The sequence below is a fragment of the Arvicanthis niloticus genome, chromosome 6 (genome assembly GCF_011762505.2).
Source record: "Arvicanthis niloticus isolate mArvNil1 chromosome 6, mArvNil1.pat.X, whole genome shotgun sequence".
Taxonomy (NCBI): Eukaryota; Metazoa; Chordata; class Mammalia; order Rodentia; family Muridae; genus Arvicanthis; species Arvicanthis niloticus.
In genome coordinates, this window is record NC_047663.1 from 26,883,631 (window position 1) to 26,905,006 (window position 21,376).

Genomic DNA, 21,376 nt, shown 5'->3' on the forward strand with positions numbered 1-21,376 from the left:
CTCAGAAGACTGCTTTTAGAAGGAGTTAAAATATCAAGAAATGTGTGGAGCACAGCTGTAGACTCCGGCTACACATTACAGCCATCCATGATTCTGGGTGGGAGGCTAGGTAGGTGGCCATGGGCTCTCAAAAAGAATGTACAAGAAATAAAAAAATCTTAGGGAAGGTCAGAGGCTACCATGGCTTTTTACAAAACACATAAAAACAGGGCCCTTGTTTGTATCCTGTAGCTTCATGGGTCAAGACCCCACTCCTGCAGGTTCTAGAAAAGTCCCTTCCAGCAAGAGCTATATATCCCTCCACACCTCTGCTCACAAACCATACACAATCCAGAGAATATAGTGGCCAGAGGGGCTTTCTTTAATGAGATAGCAGCCAGAGTGCAGCCTCCAAACACACTCTAGGCCTGGGTGCTCTCCCATCCCACTTCACCAGGGTTTCAACCCCACTCCGGGGTCCTCAGTTGTGTCCAGGCCAAACTGAACCCCTTCCCTTTCTCCTTGGCCGCCTACATCACCTTCACCCACTTGAGAAAGAATGGTCTCCAAGGTGACCAGATTCTCTTTCTCTGGTCCAGCCAGCATGTTTGGAGCCAGTTACATGTGAGTCTTAAACCTCTCACCACTTCCCTGAGCATGGCTAGTTCATTGGCATGGATGCCCCACGGTCCCTTGTGGGTCCCCCCCTTAGTGTGTAAAACACAGCTCTGCCTTGGATAAGGCCCTTGAGAGTGAGAACTGTCTGTTGTGCTTCATGATGAGTTCTCGGGTGGGCCCCATGTGAACCATTTCTTTTATATCCTGGAAGGGCCGAGGGCATGGGGGACACAAGACTTAGTCAGAAAGTCTCAATCACAGCTAAGTCCTGAACTTAGTAGCTATGTAGAAGCCTTCTATAGGGACAAAAGAAACAGAGAGGGGCTGCATTTCTCCAGGCTGCTTTTTAAGGACATGACAGTGTTTCTGGTTTTGGGGGAGCACCAAGTTGAAATACACAAGTGTAGAAAGGAACATAACTAGCCCATTTACTAGTCCTGGCAGTCTTCTGCCCTGGGATGGGGGGCTACTGCCGCTCAGTCAGGCTCCGCCATCTGCCACATCTCCGTGGAGATCAGAACTGAAGGGCTCACTGGAAGCAGGATTTTTTTTCTTTCCTTTCCTTTTTTTTTTTTTTTTTTTTTTTTTTTTTTTTTTTTTTTTTTTTTTTTTTTTCAGGATCAGGCTCAAGATGTCATTCTGGTGAGCAGGACTGGAGACAGGAGGGAAATGTCTAGGAAAACAGGGGAGAAATAAATGGAAGCTTCCATGCTCTGCTCCAGGAGGAGGGAGGAACAGGGAACAGCAAAGACAGGAAAATGCGAAGCAAGAGGAGGAGGATCATGCAGAGAGGGACTTGATTTAGCATCCATCTTTCCTGGGCTGCCCAAGGCAGCAGCAGGCCAGGAAGCAGGGCTCTGGGCGTCAAGTGACTTCCTCCTGCCAACCTTTATTTTTGTATAACTGCAGGCTAAAGTGGCTCCATCCTTCATTCACCTCCTTCCAGAATGTCTGCTCTCCTGACCTTTGGAGATATCACAGCCATGACACTGAGAATCTAAATGGAGAGCCCAAGAGTGATTTCTAGGTGACCAAGATTCAGGGCAGGCTGTTCCCTGTGACTTCAATAGTTTCTTCCTCCTCTACATATTACAACAATGAGATACCTTGAACCCACAGGATACTGGCTAGTCAGGCACAAGACATTTTTCTTTCCCAGAGTGAATCCTGCTGTCAAAGACCCTTGTACACCCAAAGGTGCTCACATTTGTCAGTACTTCACTATAGATTTGTGTTCAAAGAAATCCTGAAAGGAAACAGACTCTGAAAGCCACCTGCGGCACAGGTTAGACATGGAAACCACCATACAGAAACACCCACAACACTGCCAGCTGTTTATCTTTCTGGAGGCTTTAATTCAATGCCAAGTTCTGGGTTAGGGACATGACTTTATTTGCTCTCCAACTTCTTAGACATCTATCTGATATGTCCATTAAACAGGTAAGTAAAAGCTTTACCCTAGTCTGCACTCCAGCCTGTGACACTTAAGGCCCAGACCCCGCACAGCAGCACTCAGCAATGCCTCGTTGTACCACCTCCAACTCCTCTTCCATGGCTAGCTCGGACTTCCCCTTAGACTCCACTCTTTCCCAGCTGTGGCCATCAGCTCATTTCTACGTAACTATAAAATGCACAGGTCAGGCGTGGTAGCACACACTGTTAGTCTCAGCGTTCAGGGGGCAGAGGCAGGAGGAGCTCTGTGAGTTCCAGAGCATCCTGGTCTACACAGGAAGTGCCCAAACAGCCTTAGCTACATAGAGACCTTGTCCCCACCCCGCCCTCCACCCCCAAACCAAACAAACCAACAAACAATGAGTCACTGGATACAAACAGATGTGCTTACCTTCCCACTAGTAGACAGGCCTCCTAGTTTCTGCACTGCTTGAATGCACTTCACCTAGCCTTCCTGTAGATTGGCTCGTCTCTACTGAGCTCAGGTGGACTTTAATGGCTTGCTCTCTATTGGGTTACCCCACCACGTCCAGCTCTAAACATGCTTATGTCTTGTCTGGACACATGACTTAGCAGTTAAGAGCAAGTACTGCTCTTGCAGAGGACACAAGTTCAGTCCCTGGCACCCATGTCCGGCAGCTCAAAACCATCTGTGATGTCAGCGCCAAGGGGGCCAGCTATTTCAAAACTGCTTCCACAGATACCTGTACTCGTGTATGCACACACTCCACCCCTGATATGCACAGAGTTAAAAATGTGTGTGGGTGTTTTGACTGCATGTGTGCCAGATGTCTGGAGAGGCTAGAAGAGGACGTCAGATGTCCTGGAACTGGAGTTATCAATGGTTGTGAGCTGCTACATGGGTGCTAGGAATTGAACCGGGATCCTCTGGAGAAGTGGCCAGTGTTCTTAACCCCTGACCTCTCTCTCCATCCCTACACATAATTTTCAAAAATTTAAAAGCTTTCTGTAGGCCAGGCAGTGGTGGCGCATGCCTTTAATTCCAGCACTTGGGAGGCAGAGGCAGGCAGATTTCTGAGTTCGAGGCCAGCCTGGTCTACACAGTGAGTTCCAGGACAGCCAGGGCTACACAGAGAAACCCTGTCTCAAAACAAAACAAAACAAAATAAAACAAAAAAACCAACCCCCCAAAAAACCCAACAAAGTTTTCTGCAGCACACACACACACACACACACACACACACACACACACACACACACACGTTCCTCTGCCTCCTTTATCTGTCACATCATAGCCACACATCAAAGATTTGCCTGCATACTTTGTCCACGTACTACCTGCCCCATTTGTAGTCCTACCCTGGAATGACCATAGACACCAAGGATTGCTTTGTGGCCAATTCTTCTTTGCCTCCCAAGTGCTGGGGTCAAATGAGCCACCACCACCCAGCTGCCAGGTTGACAATTCTAATGAACCTTTTTTTCCTTTTTCTTGTTGACACTTTTAACATATTTTGTCCTGATTATACTAACTGTACTTTCTTCTGGTTATTATAGTCTCTTAGTCTCTTCTCCATTGATGAATCTTTCTTTAATAAATATTTTAAACTAAGCTTAACAAGAGTCGGTTTTGCTTGTGGCTGTATGCCTAGAGACCAGCAGTCCTTGGCATACTGTTGGATTGTAAGTGAATTATTAGCAGTAATCAGAAACAGCACAAAACCTTTAAAAATATTTAATTATACACACACACATTTGTATGTATGTATGTATGTATGTATGTATGTACAAATATGTACATGTGAGTACAGATGCCCTGAGGCCAGAGGTGACTGATCTTTTTGGAGCTAGTGTCACATGCAGTTGTGAGCTGGGTGCTGGGATTCCGACTTGGATCCTCTGCAAGAAAAGTAAACCACTGAGCCACCTCTCCAGCTCCCAAAGATTTGTTTATTTTTATTTATTTATATGTGTGTATACATGTGTATATGTGTGTGTGTATGCCATGTGTGTAGGGGGTCTCAAACAGGCCAGAAGAGGGCACTGGGCTCCCTGGAGCTGAAGTTCCTGGTGGTCATGAGCCACTTGACATGGTGCTGGGAAGCTAATGTGGGTCCTCTGGATGAGCCAGTGTCAACTCTTAACCAGAGCGACCACTCTAGCTTCTTTGAAACCTTTGTGGGGCCAAATCAAGGTAAAGATTTTTCAACTTTAGTTGGGGGGGGGGAACCCTGGGGACCACCCACTGCCACCTGGACACACTCAAATGCCCTTTCTTTTCTAGAGAACTTTGAAAGGTTGCACAGCAGAGGCCACAGCCCTGGAAGAGCCGCTGGTAATGATGCATAACTCCTTGGTGCTGATGTCTGCATTCCATTAGTGCTCCAATCAACACAGATTTCTAGTACTGGTGAGAGACAGAAATAAAAATGTGTTAATTTACCCAGAAAGATCAAAACGTGTAACATGACTACTGGTTCATGTATCAATGTCAACGGATCTAAAGATGAACAATAACACACTATTTCATTGTGCTATTAAATGGCACAAGTACATTTTACACTTTATTTTGTTGGTCTGGAGATATGTCTGCTTAAGTGTCTGTGCACCACAAGCATGTTGGTGCCCAAGGTGGCCAGAAGAGGGCGCTGGGAATTAGAAGCGCAGCTAGTACTCAGAGCTGCTGAGCCATCTTTTCAGTCCCACAAATGATTTTAAATTACTGTTGGGTAACAGTAAATAGCCAGGCATAGAGAGCTCAGAGGACAATCTAAAGCCAACCAGTGGTGTGCTACAGCTGGCTCACACTGGCTTTCTGGAGCCAACTGCTAAATTTTCAGGAATCTTAAGAGCTAGCTGCTAAATAGCTATTATTAAGAATTAAATTTAAAAAGAAAAAAAAAGAAAAAAAAAAAAAAAAGCTGGGCGGTGGTGGCGCACGCCTTTAATCCCAGCACTTGGGAGGCAGAGGCAGATGGACCTCTGAGTTCGAGGCCAGCCTGGTCTACAGAGTGAGTTCCAGGACAGCCAGGACTACACAGAGAAACCCTGTCTCGGAAAAAAAAAAAAAAAAAAAAAATTGTATGACCATAGAATTAGCAAAGACAATACACACTCAAAATCTCTTCCTAATCATTTCACATCTTACTACTGTCTATGCACATGAGGGTATTTACATCTATGGTGTCTGTGCAGGGAAGATTCTAGAAAAGGGCACAGAGCACATCTCTTCCTAGTTCTCATTCAGAAGGTCACCTTGAAGATGTGAAGTTAGCCATGGTGAGAGTACTTGTATCCTGCAGCCTGGCAAAGGGCTTCTGTATTTAGGAGCTGAATAACATGCCTTTCATAGCACACCAGTGAACCAACCACTGGCCCATGAAAACATTTAAGGTGTGAAGCAAACTTTTACTTGAAAGATAGGCTGAAGCTCAGAAACGAGTCTTTCGGGATTCATTCTTGAAAGAGTGTAGATTGAATCTGGCTGTTTTCTTTCTCAACTGAAAGCTACAGTTATTCTACAAACATGACCCTCACGACATCAGCCAACCACATGAACAACCTGTGTACCACTGCACACAAAAATAGATGTGTTCTTGACTTGACTGAACTATGTTCTTAGGCATTGGTTCCCTTTTTCTCTTATTTATGCCAACAGTAGCTTGTACATGGCTGACAGTGCTTTACTAAAGGTAACCACTCTTCTCCTAATGTATGCTTTCTAGTCCTTAGTTCTAAGACCAGTATGGTTTACTTAATTGGTAGAGCAGAACTCCTATCCTCTCTATCCTAGAGCTAGCCTTGGGAAGTCTGACTTCTCTCATGCTACATAAGCGTTTGCTCTCTTAGTGGCCTAAGTTTTAGTCTCTGCCACTTTCAGCACACATCTCTTTCCTGGATATGTTTTCTCTGATATGGAAAGATGAATTTCTTGGTCACCTCCTTCTTCAGTTTGGGAAGTCACCATTAGGATCTTTTTCCTGAGAATTAGTGGACAATTCCATGTTTACTGCCAGGCCAAGGTGGCTTTTCACCTTCTCTTTGGTCCTTGGGTCTAAGCACCAAATATTCTATTGCCTGCTGTTGTTTCTCGGCTCTGGGCCAGGAGGTGTGACCTTGAGGAAGTGACATCTCTAACTTCCCAGCTTACACAACTGGAATGAATGAGAGCCACAGGACAAACCAGCAAGTGCTCAGAATGCCCGTGACATCTGTCAGCGGCAGGTACATTCCTCTACTGGAGCAGCGTGCACTTTATCTTCATGTCTCTCCCTACAGTTGATCCCCTTCAACTCCTTAATCATTTCTGCTGCTTATATTGAATTCCCTCAAGTCTAGAATTCCCTTTCCCCCCTCAGAGTGCAGAAATCAGCAAACAGTACTGCAGATGTCACTTCCTCCTCCAGCATTAAAGGATTTACAGAGGGGGAGCCTGCACTCACTTTGCTAATGGTTTAGAGATCCCATCAGCCAATAACATTCAAGTTTCTGTTCTCATCTGGAGGTCAGAGCTTCTGGTTCTCCCAGCTCATTATCCCCAAGACTCATCTTCTACATCTGCTTTCTCGCTCACTGTATCCAGGAGGTATCCACCTATCGGGTCAAAGGTCCCACAGTGGCACAGCCACCTCTGAAATGAAAATGGCTACCTTGTGCATGCACGTACACAGCAGGCCAGTGAGACTCACCTGAATGTTTGATTAGTCAGCAAGCCATCAGAAATGGATCTAAAGGATGGAGGGCGCAGTACGGTGAAAAGTCAGGAGACAAAGGAAACACACGGGGCCCAGGCTGATTAAAAAGATAATTAGTTGTGGAAAATAAGGTTGGGTTCCAGCCAAGAATTTGTCTTTGACAAAGGTATACAGAAAGATGCAATGCAGCCATGTTGCATGTTGATTTAGTAGTTCTCTTATAGGAGTTGAAGAGCCAAAGCAAAGCACCAGTCAACTTCATGTGCAGGGCCACCCCTTCTCCCCAGCCTGGGTGTTTCCCTTCATCTGCATGGGTTCATCCAATATGGAGATCCTATAACAAGCTGAAGCCATGTTTTAAAAGGAACTCTCAGAACGCTGGTCCAGCCAGAGATCTTCTGGCCTGCCTGCTGTAGGATCTTCATGCTCCTGGCTGGAATTAAAAAAGGAAAGAAAAAAGCGGCAGTAGGCTCTCTGACAGCTGAAGGCCGGCAGCCTTATCAGTGAGAAGGGAAAGAGGGATGTTTCTTTCCTAAATTGTTCAAACCTATAAAGGTCTCCAAGCTGCCTAATAATGACAGACAGGTTTAATCTCCATGTAGGAAATGGGAAAAAAAATCTTCCCCCACGATGGCCAGATAAGAGGCAGAGGCTGTCCACAGTGAGGTGGAGAGATGGGGACATTGCCAGATATTCTATTTGGCCCCCAAACCACAACTCTGAAGGTTCTGTGGAACTACTTGCCTGAAATATTGTTTTGATAAATAAGCCATATCCTTGTGGAATTGCAATCTCCAACTGTTCCACTGGCACGGACATCTCTGCAGTGACAGCACATGCCCCAGATTGTGGAGTTAACTTGAATTAAATTTCAGATGTGGGGGAGCTAAGGGAAGAGGTGGTGGCAGTGGGAGGTTTATCAACAGTATGCTGGGGCTCTGATGTTGTCATAACCAGATGGCTTCAACTGTATCGTTTAAACAAAAACAAACATGGCCGGAAAGAATGTAATACCAGGAGAAGCACTGAGCTGCTTCGTCTGTACCTGAAATTCCACCAGATTCCGAACCACAGTGAAGTCCATGCTGGAAATTCTACAAGTATGGAAAAATCCCAGAACAGACCTTTATCCTGCCAAAAGCCAGATGTCAAGACAGCTCCCTTCCTGAAAGCGCTTTCTCCATCTTCAACCCAGGGCTAGGAGTGAGTGAAGTTCAGGAAGGCAAATCTGCTTTGCCCTGCTGGAAACTATGGAGCAGGCCAGTGGAGGGAGGCACCTTTCTGGAGCTTTGTTCTTGCTATTCCCAGAGGAAGCAAGCTTCACTTCCAATTTTGTACCTAAGCATTCCAGAAATGGAACTTCCTCCATTCCTTATGTAATCGTCAGGATATGACATTAGACGGCTGGTGCTCAGTACTCGTGTGACCTTAGGCACGTGCCTCCTTCTTCACTGTTTCCAGCTACAAGCCAGCACCACCTATCACCTGTCCAACCAAACTCTGTAAGAGGTCAGGAGGTTTGAAAAAGACCCTGTAGATTAAGGTCTGCTGAGAGCTGAGAATTACAGAACCAACACAGAGGCAGCACAGGCAGAGGAGATGCTGTATCCACCTGTATCACTATGTTTGTGCATCAATTTGGAAGTGGGGGCCAAATGACAGTGGCCAGCAGCCAGTACGCAGGGAACTGGACACTTCCTTCCACAGGTCATACTAAGGAAGAAACTGGGAAGTTTCAGAGTACAATAAACAAGTCCCACTTGTGTAAAAAACTGCTGCTTGCCCACACATATCCAGCCAATAGTAGGTACACAATGAAAACCAGAAAATTAGCCAAGAGTAAAGTCACTGAAAGACAGTGGAATGTGAAAAGGGCTGAAGTTCCATCTAAGGCTAAATAATGCAACCTTGGCCAAACAATGGATGTTTTTAGTGTGTTCCACTATCTGGTCAGTGCTGTGAAGCCTGGAACCCCACAGCACTCTTGTGAGCTCACTGAAGTTAAGACCTTAAGTAGCTTTTCCAGAGATACATCAGTCAATGACAGGACCCAGAAAACATGACAATTTCCCTTTATTTAATCTCCATATTCATGTCCCCTAAATATATATGTCTATTTTTTTTTTTTTTTTTTTTTTGGTTAGGAAAAAGGAGATTTGGGATTAGGTATTAACACACAGGGTGCAGAAGAAGCCCACTACAATTGCTCACCTCAGCAGAGCAGGACCTGGTCCCAGACTCTCACCAGGACATGGCTGGCAGATCCTCAAGGAGGACAAAAGACTGCCAGATGCTGAGCTCACAAAGAAAACTAGAGACTATGGAGAATAAATAAATCCCTACTGCTTCTTAGACATTTTGAACATAATCCCTGCAAGATGAAGATCAAACCAGGGCTTCAAAATCTCACAAGAAACTAACTCAGACCCAAGAGACAAGCCAAGTGAATGAAACAAAAGACCAGAGATACCACACAGTACAAAATAGTAATTATTTATATTTTCAAAAAGAAAAAGTTAACATTTGGAAGTCTCCCCTTTGGAAGAGGGGCTAATCAGAAGTGACAGGACCGGCTCCTGTGCAGGCGACAAGTCAGGTACAAACGCCAGGCCATCTGGGCTGGGATTTTTTTTTCACATAGCAATAATAATAAAATTTTCTTTTCTCTTCTTTTTGTTTTATGTATTTTCTGGATTTGTTTCTTCTCTTTTCTCTCTCTCTCTTTCTCTCTCTCTCTCTCTCTCACATTCACTCTCTCTTAGAAAAAGGGAAGGGGAAGGGAAGAAAAAATAAAATCAGAGAAAAATGCAAAAAAAATCATTTTCCACAATATCTAAAAAACAGAACCATAGTTTTTATCAGGACAGTATGAATTCTGGATGAATTATTTTTTCCAGTTTTTAACACCAATAAGGGTTTCTGTAGAAGCCACTACCGTCCAACACTCATTTTCCAGGTCAGATGACTTCCTCCCCCTCTGCTGTCACTCGTCACTTTTCCTAAGAGGATGAAAGGATGGGCTTGTTCTTGCAAACAGTAAGTGCTAACGAGAGAGCTCTTCTGATACTTGGATGGTGGTGAGGAGTTTTCACAAATATCCACAGTTGGAAGGACTAAAACTTGCTTCTTTCAACATAAATACTACTGGAATCCACAACTGATTTTTGAAGAAATAAAAAAAAAAAAACTTTCTTCTTTCCTTTTTCCATCTCTTAAAACTAAATGTCCACTTGTTTCTGCTTTTTTTTCCTTTTTGCTCCAGGCACCTGATGATTTGTTCTGCTCAGTCAGATGCCGATTTCTCCGAAGTACCTCTGCTGGGATGTGCTTGGGGCCAGCGCCTAAACTGAATCCCAGTGTCAAACTTGGTCAGGCCAAAGGGCACATGGTGACAGAGCAACAGGGTTTCATTAGGTTGAGTGGCCCACGTCCTGGGCCTTTCCCTCCCCCAGGTCCCCTAAGTTATTTAGTGCTGTTTTAAAGTCTGGTCATGGTGCAGTCTTTCCCGACGCAGAGTAAAAGCCCCACAGACTGCGCTGTCTACCTGGTAGTCAGTGGCAGCAACGGTGGCTGCTGCTTCTGGAAAATAAATGGAGTCTCCCAACTGGCAGGAGCTTAGGACTGCTTCAGGCGTTTTCGTGGGGGCCCCAGGAAAGGGCATTGTGCCGAAGCCAGAGAGCGGTATGCTTCTGCCACTAAGTGGGGATGTGACACCACCATTGACTTCCACCCAGAGGTCTCCAAGACATCCGAAGCATGACTAGGAGAAATGTGGAGAGAGAAGTTACCAAAGGGCTACCTAGACAGCCCACTTTTCCAGTGTGTGGTATAGAAGGTGTTATAATGCAGCCAGCCCAACCCAGACAGAACTCTTAACATGCACATGTGTAAGAATGTGCTTCCTAGACAGTGTGCAGACGGAAGACTGGGCTGTGGCTCTTCTAATTCTGAAAACTTAGACTGTAAGGTACTGCACTTTCAAAATGGGGGCTGCACATCCGACTCTTAACAACGTTGAAGATATTTCTACTCAGGAATGCTAGGACAGTGAGAGGGAGCACTCTGGCTCCCACCTGCTCTTGCCATCATTTACCACTCTTCTGGACCACAAGGCACATCACAGCCAGGGCCTACTGAGGGTCAGAAAAGAGAACGTAACAGCCACTTTTTGCTCAATCATTGTTACCTTCTAAAAAGTAACAAGCAGCTATCTAACACAGAGTGTACCTGAACAGATCTGACACTTACTGGTCCTTCCTTTCTTCTTCTGTCTCAGGCTAACACCTTAGAGACAACCATGTGCCTAGGCTTAGAAGACATTATTTTTCCATATTTGTGTATTTTCTATGTTAAAATTGTTCACTCATCTACCTGAACATCTTAGTCTTGTTGACCCCGAGGTACTGTTATAAGTAATAAAGTGTGTCCTAATGAGAAAGACTATACTAATAACCTGTCCCAGCTCCTTCAAAATTCTCTAGTAACAGATCTGGTGGGTGTCTCCTTTTCAAAATAGTCTTTAACAATCAGGTAATGTTACCCCTTCTCTTTCTCTGATCCCAACAGGGACTATAAAACATATTTTACTGACTCATAAAACAGGAACCTCTATTCTCCTGGAATCTATCTTTTTTTTTTTTTTTTTGTCAGTCAAAGTAAAGGAAGGCTGCTGTCATTTGAGGCACACAGCTCTTCCCGGCCAGCAAGTGACACTGCTCAGTGCTAGCACTGTGTGGAAGTAAGGCGCTTCACATACAGAACCTGATCCATGCAGGCAAAACCATTTTTCACACTGTTGAGCTGAATGAAAAGATGAAAATTCTCTATTTACTATCAAAAGGTTAATGAAGTTGCTTGCTTACTTTACCCACTAATTCAAAGTCTTACTTCTTTATCCCGACTATTCTGAAAGAGGGCCTTTGAAGATGCTACTCACTAGTTGATGAAATCCACTGCCTGAGTTTTCAGCTGATCTGCGCTGTGGAGGTCAGCCAGGATGAGAATCTCCGCAGCGTTCTCCACAGAGAGGTTACTGCAGAGGGCATCCTCGCACATGACCTTCAAACGCTCCAGGGCGTACTGTGAAACAAGCGGTGCTGTGGTCAGAGCAGTAATGGCTCAGGGCTGACTGCCACTGACGTCTTCTCCTTAGTTGTGAGGCTGGGAAACTAGGCATCTGAACACAATTGCAGAGTGCAGGAAAAGTACCAACACAGTCATAGACACAACCACACTCTGAGGGGCAGCTGCTTAAGCCTGAGGTGAAGAGAACTGAGATAACCCGGGTAGCCTTGTCTATCAAATTCTCAGGTTTACCTGTTAGGAAATGGCGACCAGAGCAGATCCATATCTCAGCATCACTCACCACCTGCCTTTCTTACACAGTCACCACCTACCCTGACAGAGAAGCACTAGCCAGCTGCAAGCCAGCAGAACACTCTCGCACAACTTCTGCAGTCCTACCACTTACAGCTGAAGCACTGTTTTGTTGAGGGTAGGGTTCCTTCCCTTCCTTCCTTTCTTCCCTTCCTTTCTTTCTTCCTTCCTTCCTTCTTTTTTTTTTTTTTTTTTTTTTTTTGAGACAGAGTTTCTCTGTGTATTCTGGCTGTCCTGGAACTCACTCTGTAGACCAGGCTGCCCCTGAACTCAAGAGATCTGCCTGCCTCTGTCTTCTGACTGCTGGGATTAAAGGCGTGCACCACCACATCTGCCACAGTTCTTTTGATTTAAACATTGTCACTACCCTGGCAAAATACCCCAACTGACCTATCAAGCTGTGCAAAGTGACCCTGTAGTGGTTTTCACCATCATCTCTGACACATATTGTTCCTGAGTGAGGGTGAGCCAAGGACTTCTTTAAAATAGGAAAAGATAAATCAAGTCTTATTTTATTGGGGTTGAGTTTAAGATTCTGAGGGTAAGAAAGAACAAAGCAGCAGATACCCTGGTTCCAATTTCAGTTTAAATATTCCTATTTTCTAAATAAACAGCACAGGCATTCTGGAAGCAGAGGGTGTAGGCGGACGTTGGTGCACTGACCCAGATGAGTAGGGCTGATGACCTCGGCTACCTGCTCTTTATATAGCATGAACTTCCACAGGAATAAAGAAGGCATGACATAAAATGCCACTAATTAGTTCACAGGAGAAGCATTTGCTCTGAGGCTTTCCATAGTCTCTCTATAGAGCCTCTACCTTCAGGGCCTTAGAATTCGATGGCACAATGCCCCTCTAGGCTGAATCACAACAATCAAACCACTACAATTTTGTTATGAATTTCAGGCAAGGAGGCAAACCTGTTGGCACTGTGATCTCCTAGAGCAAAAGGGAATTTTATTGGTTTTGGTGCCACTTTAATTTCTTACACTTAAGTAACTGAAAAACAGTTTCCATAGAAAAGGGAAAGTGACACTAGATAAGCAGAGAGTGAAGGTGCTGGGAGGGGCTGAGTACACGGCCTGCCTTTCTACAGCGCCACAAGGACTGTCCCTCTTGTCCTGCTTTACACATTCTTTTAAAAGGACTTCTGCTGTGAATAGCTCTGATCCTGCCTGCACAATTAGACAAAAGTAGCCACTCTTGTCTCTTGAGGGACAAAGTTTTTTGCTTAATTATGCTTCTGAAAACCTTGCCTAATGGCAGTACTTACTTGGGAGATTGGAACTGTGTCTCCTAGGCCTGGGCAGCGTGCTTTGTTTTGTTTTTAGTCTAATTACACATGTTCCCAGGAGATTGGTAAGGCTCAGAAGAAGCTGTTTTGGCCTCCTGGGTAAATTCTAGATGTTTAGATCCTTCCACGAAGGATTTTTCACTCTGTTTTCCTAAACTCACTGAGAGGTCTAAAGGTAAAGCATATTTTCAAATAGGCTTGGAGTAAAAGCTTCCCAGTGGGAGATTCTGAGTGGAATTTGAAAATGCACACATTAGCTGCTCACACCCACTTCCCTAACCCCCTATCCCTAAGATAAGGTTTCTGTGTGTAGCCTTAACTGTCCTGAAACTGGCTGTCAATCAGGCTGGCCTCAAACTCACAGACTGCCTGTCTGCCTCCTGAGTGCTGAGATTAAAGGTGTGTGCCACCACCACCCGGCAACTTCTCATTCATAAATTTACAGCATTGTTGGATTCAACTGCTTTCTTTTTTAAAGTCAGAAGGAAACATGGTACATTGAAAACTCCACTCTTTAGTGGCAATTCAGCCTGATTCCCTTGCTCCCTGAACTGATGAAAACCCAGAAATAAAGAAGTTTTAACTTGGGTTCAAGGATACAAAACTTCAATCCTCAGTATCTTTGTCTAAACTGTGAACTTTATAGTACTCATCACCCTCAAAGAGAAGAGAATATAGACCTGAGGTATATAAGCACAAAGGACCACTCCACTGGATACTAGCGGCAGGTCAGACAGAACCACAGCTGCTCTATGAAGCAGGCTTGGGCCAGGCTTGGGTACACACAGTTAACACTTAATACTCAGGAGCTAAGCAGGAGGACTGTGAAGTCAAAGCCAGCCTGGGCTACAGAGCAAACCCTGTTTCAAATGAAATGAGCAGTGGGTGGTGCTAATATTACCCAGCTTAAAGTTAATACTTTCTCATTGTCTTCAATGAAACTAAGTTTCTCCTAGTCAGAAATGAGGCTGACTGGGAGAGTGTGGCATCTTCATGTTGCTAACTATTAATCAAGTCTTAAAAGGTAATAAGAATAGAGTTGCCGGGCAGTGGTGGCACATGCCTTTAATCCCAGCACTTGGGAGGCATAGGCAGATGGGTTTCTGAGTTCAAGGCCAGCCTGGTCTACAGTGTGAGTTCCAGGACAGCCAGGGCTACACAGAAACCCTGTCTCGAAAAACCAAAAACAAGAAAAAAAAGAAAAAGAATAGAGTTACTATTCCAATCTTCACCAAGAGAAACAATTGGGTCTATATGCTTTACCTTCAGTAACACCTCAAAATGCTGGTCAACACAGATAAAACCTCTGTTGTATGCCTATGCACCATCCTCGTCCTTAAAAGGAGTCAATTTTCCAGAACAAAATCTGGAGAGGCTCTGGAGCTCTTGGTAAGAGAATTTTTTTCCTCAGCAAAGTACTAGAACTCAGAACACAACAGAGAGAGGTTACTCTCCCAGAACAGCATCTGCTTTCTGAGGTCTACTGTTTAACATCAACTGCCCCTGCCTAAAATATAGGGAACACTTCTACAGGGCAAATATCAATCACACTGTCCATCTTATCACTGGTACTGCATAGGCCTCGGGGACACAGGCAGGTAGCCTCCAGGCTCCAGCTGATGTGGCTTTATAATGCAAGTCAGTTCCCACTGTGTCCTCAGGTCCTCTATTCGATGTGATTCTTGAGAAAAATGTTTCCAGGGTTAACTGAGTGGGAGACCTGCTGTCTAGAAATACTTGCTTTCAGAAAACTCTCCTAAACCCAGTGTGGTTAATCCCAATCAGCACTTGAGAGGTAGAGGCAGGAAGATCTCTGTGAGTTAGAGGTCAGTCTGATCTACAGAGTGAGTGAATTCTAGGCCAGCCAGAGCTACATAGACTCTGTCTCAAGGAGGAAGGAAGAAAGAGGAAAACAAAACTTCCAATACACATTAAGATGCTCTAGCTTCTGAGGAATCCTGCAGTAAAATGGGAGCCAGGATACAGATAAAGGTCTCTCGTCCTTCTTCCCCCCTCCCCCCCGTGTGTGTGCATGCGTGTGTGTGTGTGTGTGTGTGTGTGTGCGTGTGCGTGCGTGTGTTAAGGTGACCCTGAGAGTTTACTGTTTTGAGCAGGACACTTTTAGTACCAAAAGATTACTACTGTGCTGGAACAATGTGTAAGATTGTCTTGCCTAAATTCAGATATATATATATATATATATATATATATATATATATATATATATATATATATATATATATTCACTTCACCCACAATACTAACACATAAGCCCTTATACAAATCTGAAGAGGTCACCGTAAGACCTGGTCTTATGATTATTTTCCTGTTCTTACCTTATCAGCAGCTGCCAGCAAATCATCAGCCATTTTGTCAAGGTTTGGTGCTTTCCCCGTGTAGATGAAGCACATCATTTCCTTAAAAACTTCAGGTTCTACATCATTAATTTCAACCCGATTCTATGCCAGAAAAGCCAAAAATGAGAATCATCCTAACAGAACAAGATTCCTAAACTATATTCATGATTCTAAGTTCTCATGAGGAAGAAGCTTGTATAAGTTAAACCTAAAACCATGGGTAGAAAATGCCTCCTCCTCCTCCTGTCTGTCTGTCTGTCTGTCTCTCCCTCCCTCCCATCTCTCAATCTCTCCCCCCCTCATGATTGCTTACTGTGATAGCTTTCCCCCCACCACTGTATACTACCTTTATTTTCTCAAACAGCAGCAAAACAACTACTAAAATGTGTGATTTTTGTTGTTGTTTTTTAAATCTCTGGACTTTCTAGTATCTTTAATCCAAACTGTTCAGATGACCTGCTGAGCAAGTAAGTCCACGTCACCTGGGACATTTCAGATCACCTCTCTGCTCTCAGAAGGTGTCTGTTCAAGAAACTTCATTTTAATAACACAGCAAGAGAAAGATAATTAGGAAAGTAAGTCTGCTAGACTGGAAAAGGTCTCATTTTAATCACTGGGTTAGAAGATGCATGTGCATCCTGGTACACACCTTTTTGCTCTCCTCCATTTCATGTTCAAACATGGCACTGAAAACTGGAGACCGAGCTACAGCAAGAGAGGGAAACAATGAGGTTACCACACAGGAATTGCTCCATTACCCCAGTAATAATAAAGATCTTTGCTCTTCTTGTCCCATTCCCAAGGAAATGCTCTCAGACTCAAATCACATCAGAATTATAAAACATATGCTTTCAAAACATTTCATTGGCTCTATTTTAATCATCTATAGTTTATGGAAATTATTTATCTGTGTATGACAACAATGGTATATGGACTACTTGTATAGACCTTGAAATTCCAATGGGAGAAAGGTAGTCTGTGGTCTATGCAGAGGTTCTAATATCTGGATGTCTGGCTGGAACAAGGCATCTCTATAGAGACCACATAGTCAGGTCAAGAGCTGGGCTACATGCTAGGTTGGTGATCAACATTTTGGGTAAGTTGTCTCTTCCTCCTGCTATGTGTTCTCAATGAAGTTGGTATTATCCCCAAAAGGCTATAAAAGCCTTAGATTAAGTATATAATGGTTTATGGCTCTTCAAAGCTCCCTTTATTTGGTAAAATCATCTTCCTTAGCATTTAATTTCTTTCATTATAGAGAATTCAGTTTTTCCTTTTAGAAATGGGAATGAAGGGCTGGAGAGATGGCTCAGAGGTTAAGGGCACTGACTGCTCTTCCAGAGGACCTGAGTTCAATCCCCAACAACCACATGGTGGCTTACAGCCATCTGTAATGGGATCTGATGCCCTCTTCTGGTGTGTCTGAAGACAGTGACAGTGTATTCATATATATAAAAAAAATAAATCTTAAAAAAAAAAAAAAGAAATAGGAAGGAAAAAAAAAAAAATCAAGAAACACAGCCCATGTACATTCTACAAAACACCCATGAAAACAACACACACACACACAGAGAGCTTACTTTCAACCATGTAAAGTAATAAAATGACTAATAACGCAAACATTTTCATGTTGCTGAGTAAATCAGGGGTTGGGGTCAGAGCTGAAACCCCCAACCCAGCACCTAGGATGGACGGACAGACGGAGAGTGTGGGAAGGGGGCAGACCTGGAGCTTTGGGCCTGTAGTTTATGTCAGAAAGAACTCATTTTAGCCTTGTCATTTTCTAACCACTTTCTTAGAAGAATCATTTGACCCCCTGAGGCCCCTCCTTTTTTTTTTAAATTTATAAATTAACCAAGCATAATAGTGTACACCTGTCAGGCAGGAGAATTCTGCATGTGAGGTCAGCCTGGGTTATACAGCAGAAATTTCTCCCCACTTTTTTAGATTTCAAATGTGAACCTCAATGTTTTAATCTATTTCAGAAGGTTACCTCTATGTTCTTATTTCAGAAGAGTTACAGGCTATATGGTACTTACAAGCTGGAACTTCAATTTGGGGGGGGGGGGAGGCGGGGGGACAGCAGACAGGCCTTAGGAAGTCATCAGTAGACAGACTGCAGCTGATGCAATGGGAACAGAATCACCAGAGAGAACACAGGCAACACTGAAGCAGACCCTTAGGACTGGCTGGTGTCTGAAGGGACAGGTGAGGAGAGGAAGAGAAGCTCCACAGCAGACATAGCTGGAGCAAGCAGGACAGACAGCTCAGAGATGGAGTGCTAGCCAAGCACACTGGGGCCTAGGGTTCGATTTTCTGAGCCATAAAGGGAAAGAACAAGACAGTTGAAGAACCAGGAGAGAACTGGAACATGGAGTCAACTAGCACATGACTGAGCCTCTCAAACTTAGAAGCTAGCAGGTCATTCATCTAACTTTGGAAAATTGCTTTTCTGGCAAGGAGGTGAACTGAGGACACTGTGGGGAAAGGAAGTAGACAGTGAATGTGCTAGCTCAGAGTATGTGGGGGGAAAGGGAGCACATACACTGAAAGAACCAGGGTTCTGGGAAGGCAGGACAAGTTCAGAGAGCAGAAATATACAAAATAATCGATTCTAAAGATGAGCAATACCTCCTAGCCAGTGAGAAGGCAGGTGACAGAACAGTAAGCATCAAGGATGTTTCTACAAAAGGGCCTCTTTGGAAGGCAAGGGCATCCTGTAGGAGTTGGAGGAGGTTAGAAGGGAAAGGCTGAAGTCTGAAATATCTACTGTTGGGGGGAAAAAAGGAAGCTGACTACATCTACAGAAAGACACATGGAGGGGAGGTAGGAGGGCTGAGGCGGTGGCTTAGTGGATAAAGTGCTCACTGCACAAGCATGAGGACCTCTGTTCCAATCCCTAGCTTCCACTTAAAACCTAGGGATGTATCCATAACTCCAGCACTAAGTGAGAACATGGAAGAGACACAGTGGATCTCTGGACCTCACTGGTGAGTCGGTAAAAACAGTGAGCTTTATGTCACTGAAACCCTATCTCAAAAAGGTAGAGAGTGACAAAAGAAGACACTCAACCTCTGGCCTCTGCACAAACACACAAAGTACATGTACTTGCATAAACATGCACAAATACATGTTTATACCACATACACAAACAAGAAACAAACATTAAAAGGGAGGGGGGTTGGGGGAAGCAAGCATGTTGAGGGTCTCACTAAATAGATAGATATTAGCCTAAGTTACTCACTTCCTTCAGCACTGACAACAATACCTAGTTAAGGCAGAGGAGGAAAGTTGTCACATGAGAAAGGTTGAGCTCATCTCGAGTGTGTACTTTACAATGATGGAGCTGAGTCATCTCAGCAGAGGAGTCTTGGGAAAACATTTGTTAGTGGGAGAGTCACTTGATACTATTACATGCTCTGTGGTCTGCAGAGCAGTGTGTGGCTATGGCTCTGCTTTTCTCTAAGGTGAAGTCAGCCCTATATCAGTTATTCCTTGGGGTGAGTCCTTCTGGTTTTAAAGACCAAGAACCTGACAGAACAAGAACTGATCCTCTGGGTCAGTGGCATAGTCTTATTCTTCCTCTGTGTTTATAGTGAAGGAAAGGCTTAACCATCTGAGAGGCCTAGGTCTCACCCTGACAGTACTCAGTCCCTAGAACAGAATCCTCTCTATCACATCCAAAGCCCAGCTAGGAGCTACCACGTGCTTTTAGGTACTCCAAGAGCTACTTTCCCAGGGCAAAGATATGTAGTACCTTTGAATGACCATCATCTATACTTTTAAAATAGTACCCAAGTCCACCTGAGACAAACCAGAAATGCCGTTTTTATGAAGAGTAGCACTTTTGGTTACGAGAACTGTCTTTAGAATATAAAATACAGTTCAGATACGGTGGCATATACTCCAGCAGTAGGGGCTGGAAGTGGGGTGGGGTATGTGGATTGAAGTTTGAGGATAGTCTGGGCTAACAATAAGTTCTAGGTCCACCTAAGCGATAAAGTGAGACCCTATCTCAAAACAAAAGCAAAATGAAAATGAATTTTAAAAATGTATTCAGGTGCAGAGTTCATAAGTTGAAGTTGTTTCAAAAGGCAATCTGGTAGCCACTATTCTTCCAATTGAATCAAAATTATAAAGTAAATCATAAATAAACACCAACCTGCTAAGATAGCCTTGTGAGCCTGGAATTCTTGGCCAGCCACACACAAACAGCAGTCTGTGAATCGAGAGTTCTCCCACAGCCCTCCTAACTCATCTGCCAACCGGCACTCAGGAACCTTTACCATGTTCATAGTATTCTGGCCAGAAATATTGACAGAGTCTTGAACTACACTCACCTGTGAAATATAAAGAGACAAAAACAAAGCTTTTGTTACCAGAAATATTGACAAGAGTCTTGAACTACACTCACCTGTGAAATATAAAGAGACAAAAACAAAGCTTTTGTTACCAGCAAGACGAGAGGGGACTCCTACCTTAGTGCTGCAGATATTTAGATACCACATTTTCTTGAAATTACCTCCACAAATGCAGACTTTCTCCTTTGGCTCAATTGTTTCCCTGCTTATTATAAACACACCTCTTTCATACCACACCTTAGGACAATGCAGCCTCCCAGAATAAGTTCTCCTACAGTTTCTAATAAGTCCCATACCTTTGCAAACCCAAGCACAGCCCCAAGGAGAAACTGACAAGAACGAATGCTACAAGTATTCCCCTTATCCCACCTTAAAAGAAAGTTTACACAGAAGAGCTGCTATAGACATCACCATATCAAACTCTCTAACTTAAGTTCAAAAGCATTTCACTTACTTTAGTTAGGTCAGGAAACACATGCAAAATATAATTTCTTTGGAGCTAGGTAAGTAACTGGCATTTCTCAAAGACGTTTGATTAATGAACATGATGGCCCGATTCCTACAAGGACTGATCTAGAAAGGCCTTCCAATAGGGATAACTGGGTGAGTATGCTGTAAGTTTTACACCTGAATTCCATCATCTGTGACAATGACATTCAAGATGACTAACTTCAGTTTACACACGAGTTTATACTCCTGGAACACAACGGCAGTGCCAATTGTATGAAAAGCTCCAACTTCCCACTCTTGCTTCAGTAGCATGTGTCAACTAGCTGAATTAATTCAACCCAGATAGAAACCAAGCTAAACTTAAGAGATGAGTTTGTAAAAGTCCAATGTTAGGATACCAATTATAAGGATTTAGAAACCACATTAACATTATAAAATATGCTAGCCATCAAACACAAAATAAGCAGCCATGGACCCAACAATACTGCTTTCTCCCCTACAACGATACAACATGTTAGAAAAGTTAGGTCTAAGCAAACTCAAGCCCTGAGAATCAACTCCCTGCTCTTCTTCTGCTAAGAGTCTGATGAGAAAGACAGTTTAAGAACATCCTTGATGACCCAGATTTCTTTTGACCTTTAAGATGCAAGTCATCCTTTAGCTGCAGTCATAAACCCAGAGGCAAAGTTAATGCTTGGTCCAAATGACCTATAATACCTTCTTGTAAGAGTGAGATATTTACTACTAGGTCAAGAAACTTACTCATTTCTATAAAACAAGCTGTTATGATCTTGCACAAGGAGGGAGTCGAGTTAATCAATTATGAATGTGCTCA

General features: G+C 43.8%; 1 protein-coding gene across 3 annotated transcripts in view; it reads right to left on the reverse strand.

The window, feature by feature from the left end:
* Nucleotides 1–9,181: 9,181 nt before the first annotated feature.
* Spop (speckle type BTB/POZ protein) overlaps nucleotides 9,182–21,376 on the reverse strand; it is a 78,338-nt gene continuing 66,143 nt past the window's right edge. For all 3 annotated transcript variants that reach the window (XM_034506229.2, XM_076935928.1, XM_076935927.1), the window contains 5 exons: nucleotides 19,893–20,070; nucleotides 16,380–16,435; nucleotides 15,710–15,832; nucleotides 11,641–11,783; nucleotides 9,182–10,464 (listed from right to left, as the gene is read on the reverse strand). In XM_034506229.2, the coding sequence (XP_034362120.1) occupies nucleotides 10,320–10,464; nucleotides 11,641–11,783; nucleotides 15,710–15,832; nucleotides 16,380–16,435; nucleotides 19,893–20,070 (645 nt within the window). In that variant the 3' untranslated portion in view covers nucleotides 9,182–10,319. The remainder of the gene's footprint in view (nucleotides 10,465–11,640; nucleotides 11,784–15,709; nucleotides 15,833–16,379; nucleotides 16,436–19,892; nucleotides 20,071–21,376) is intronic.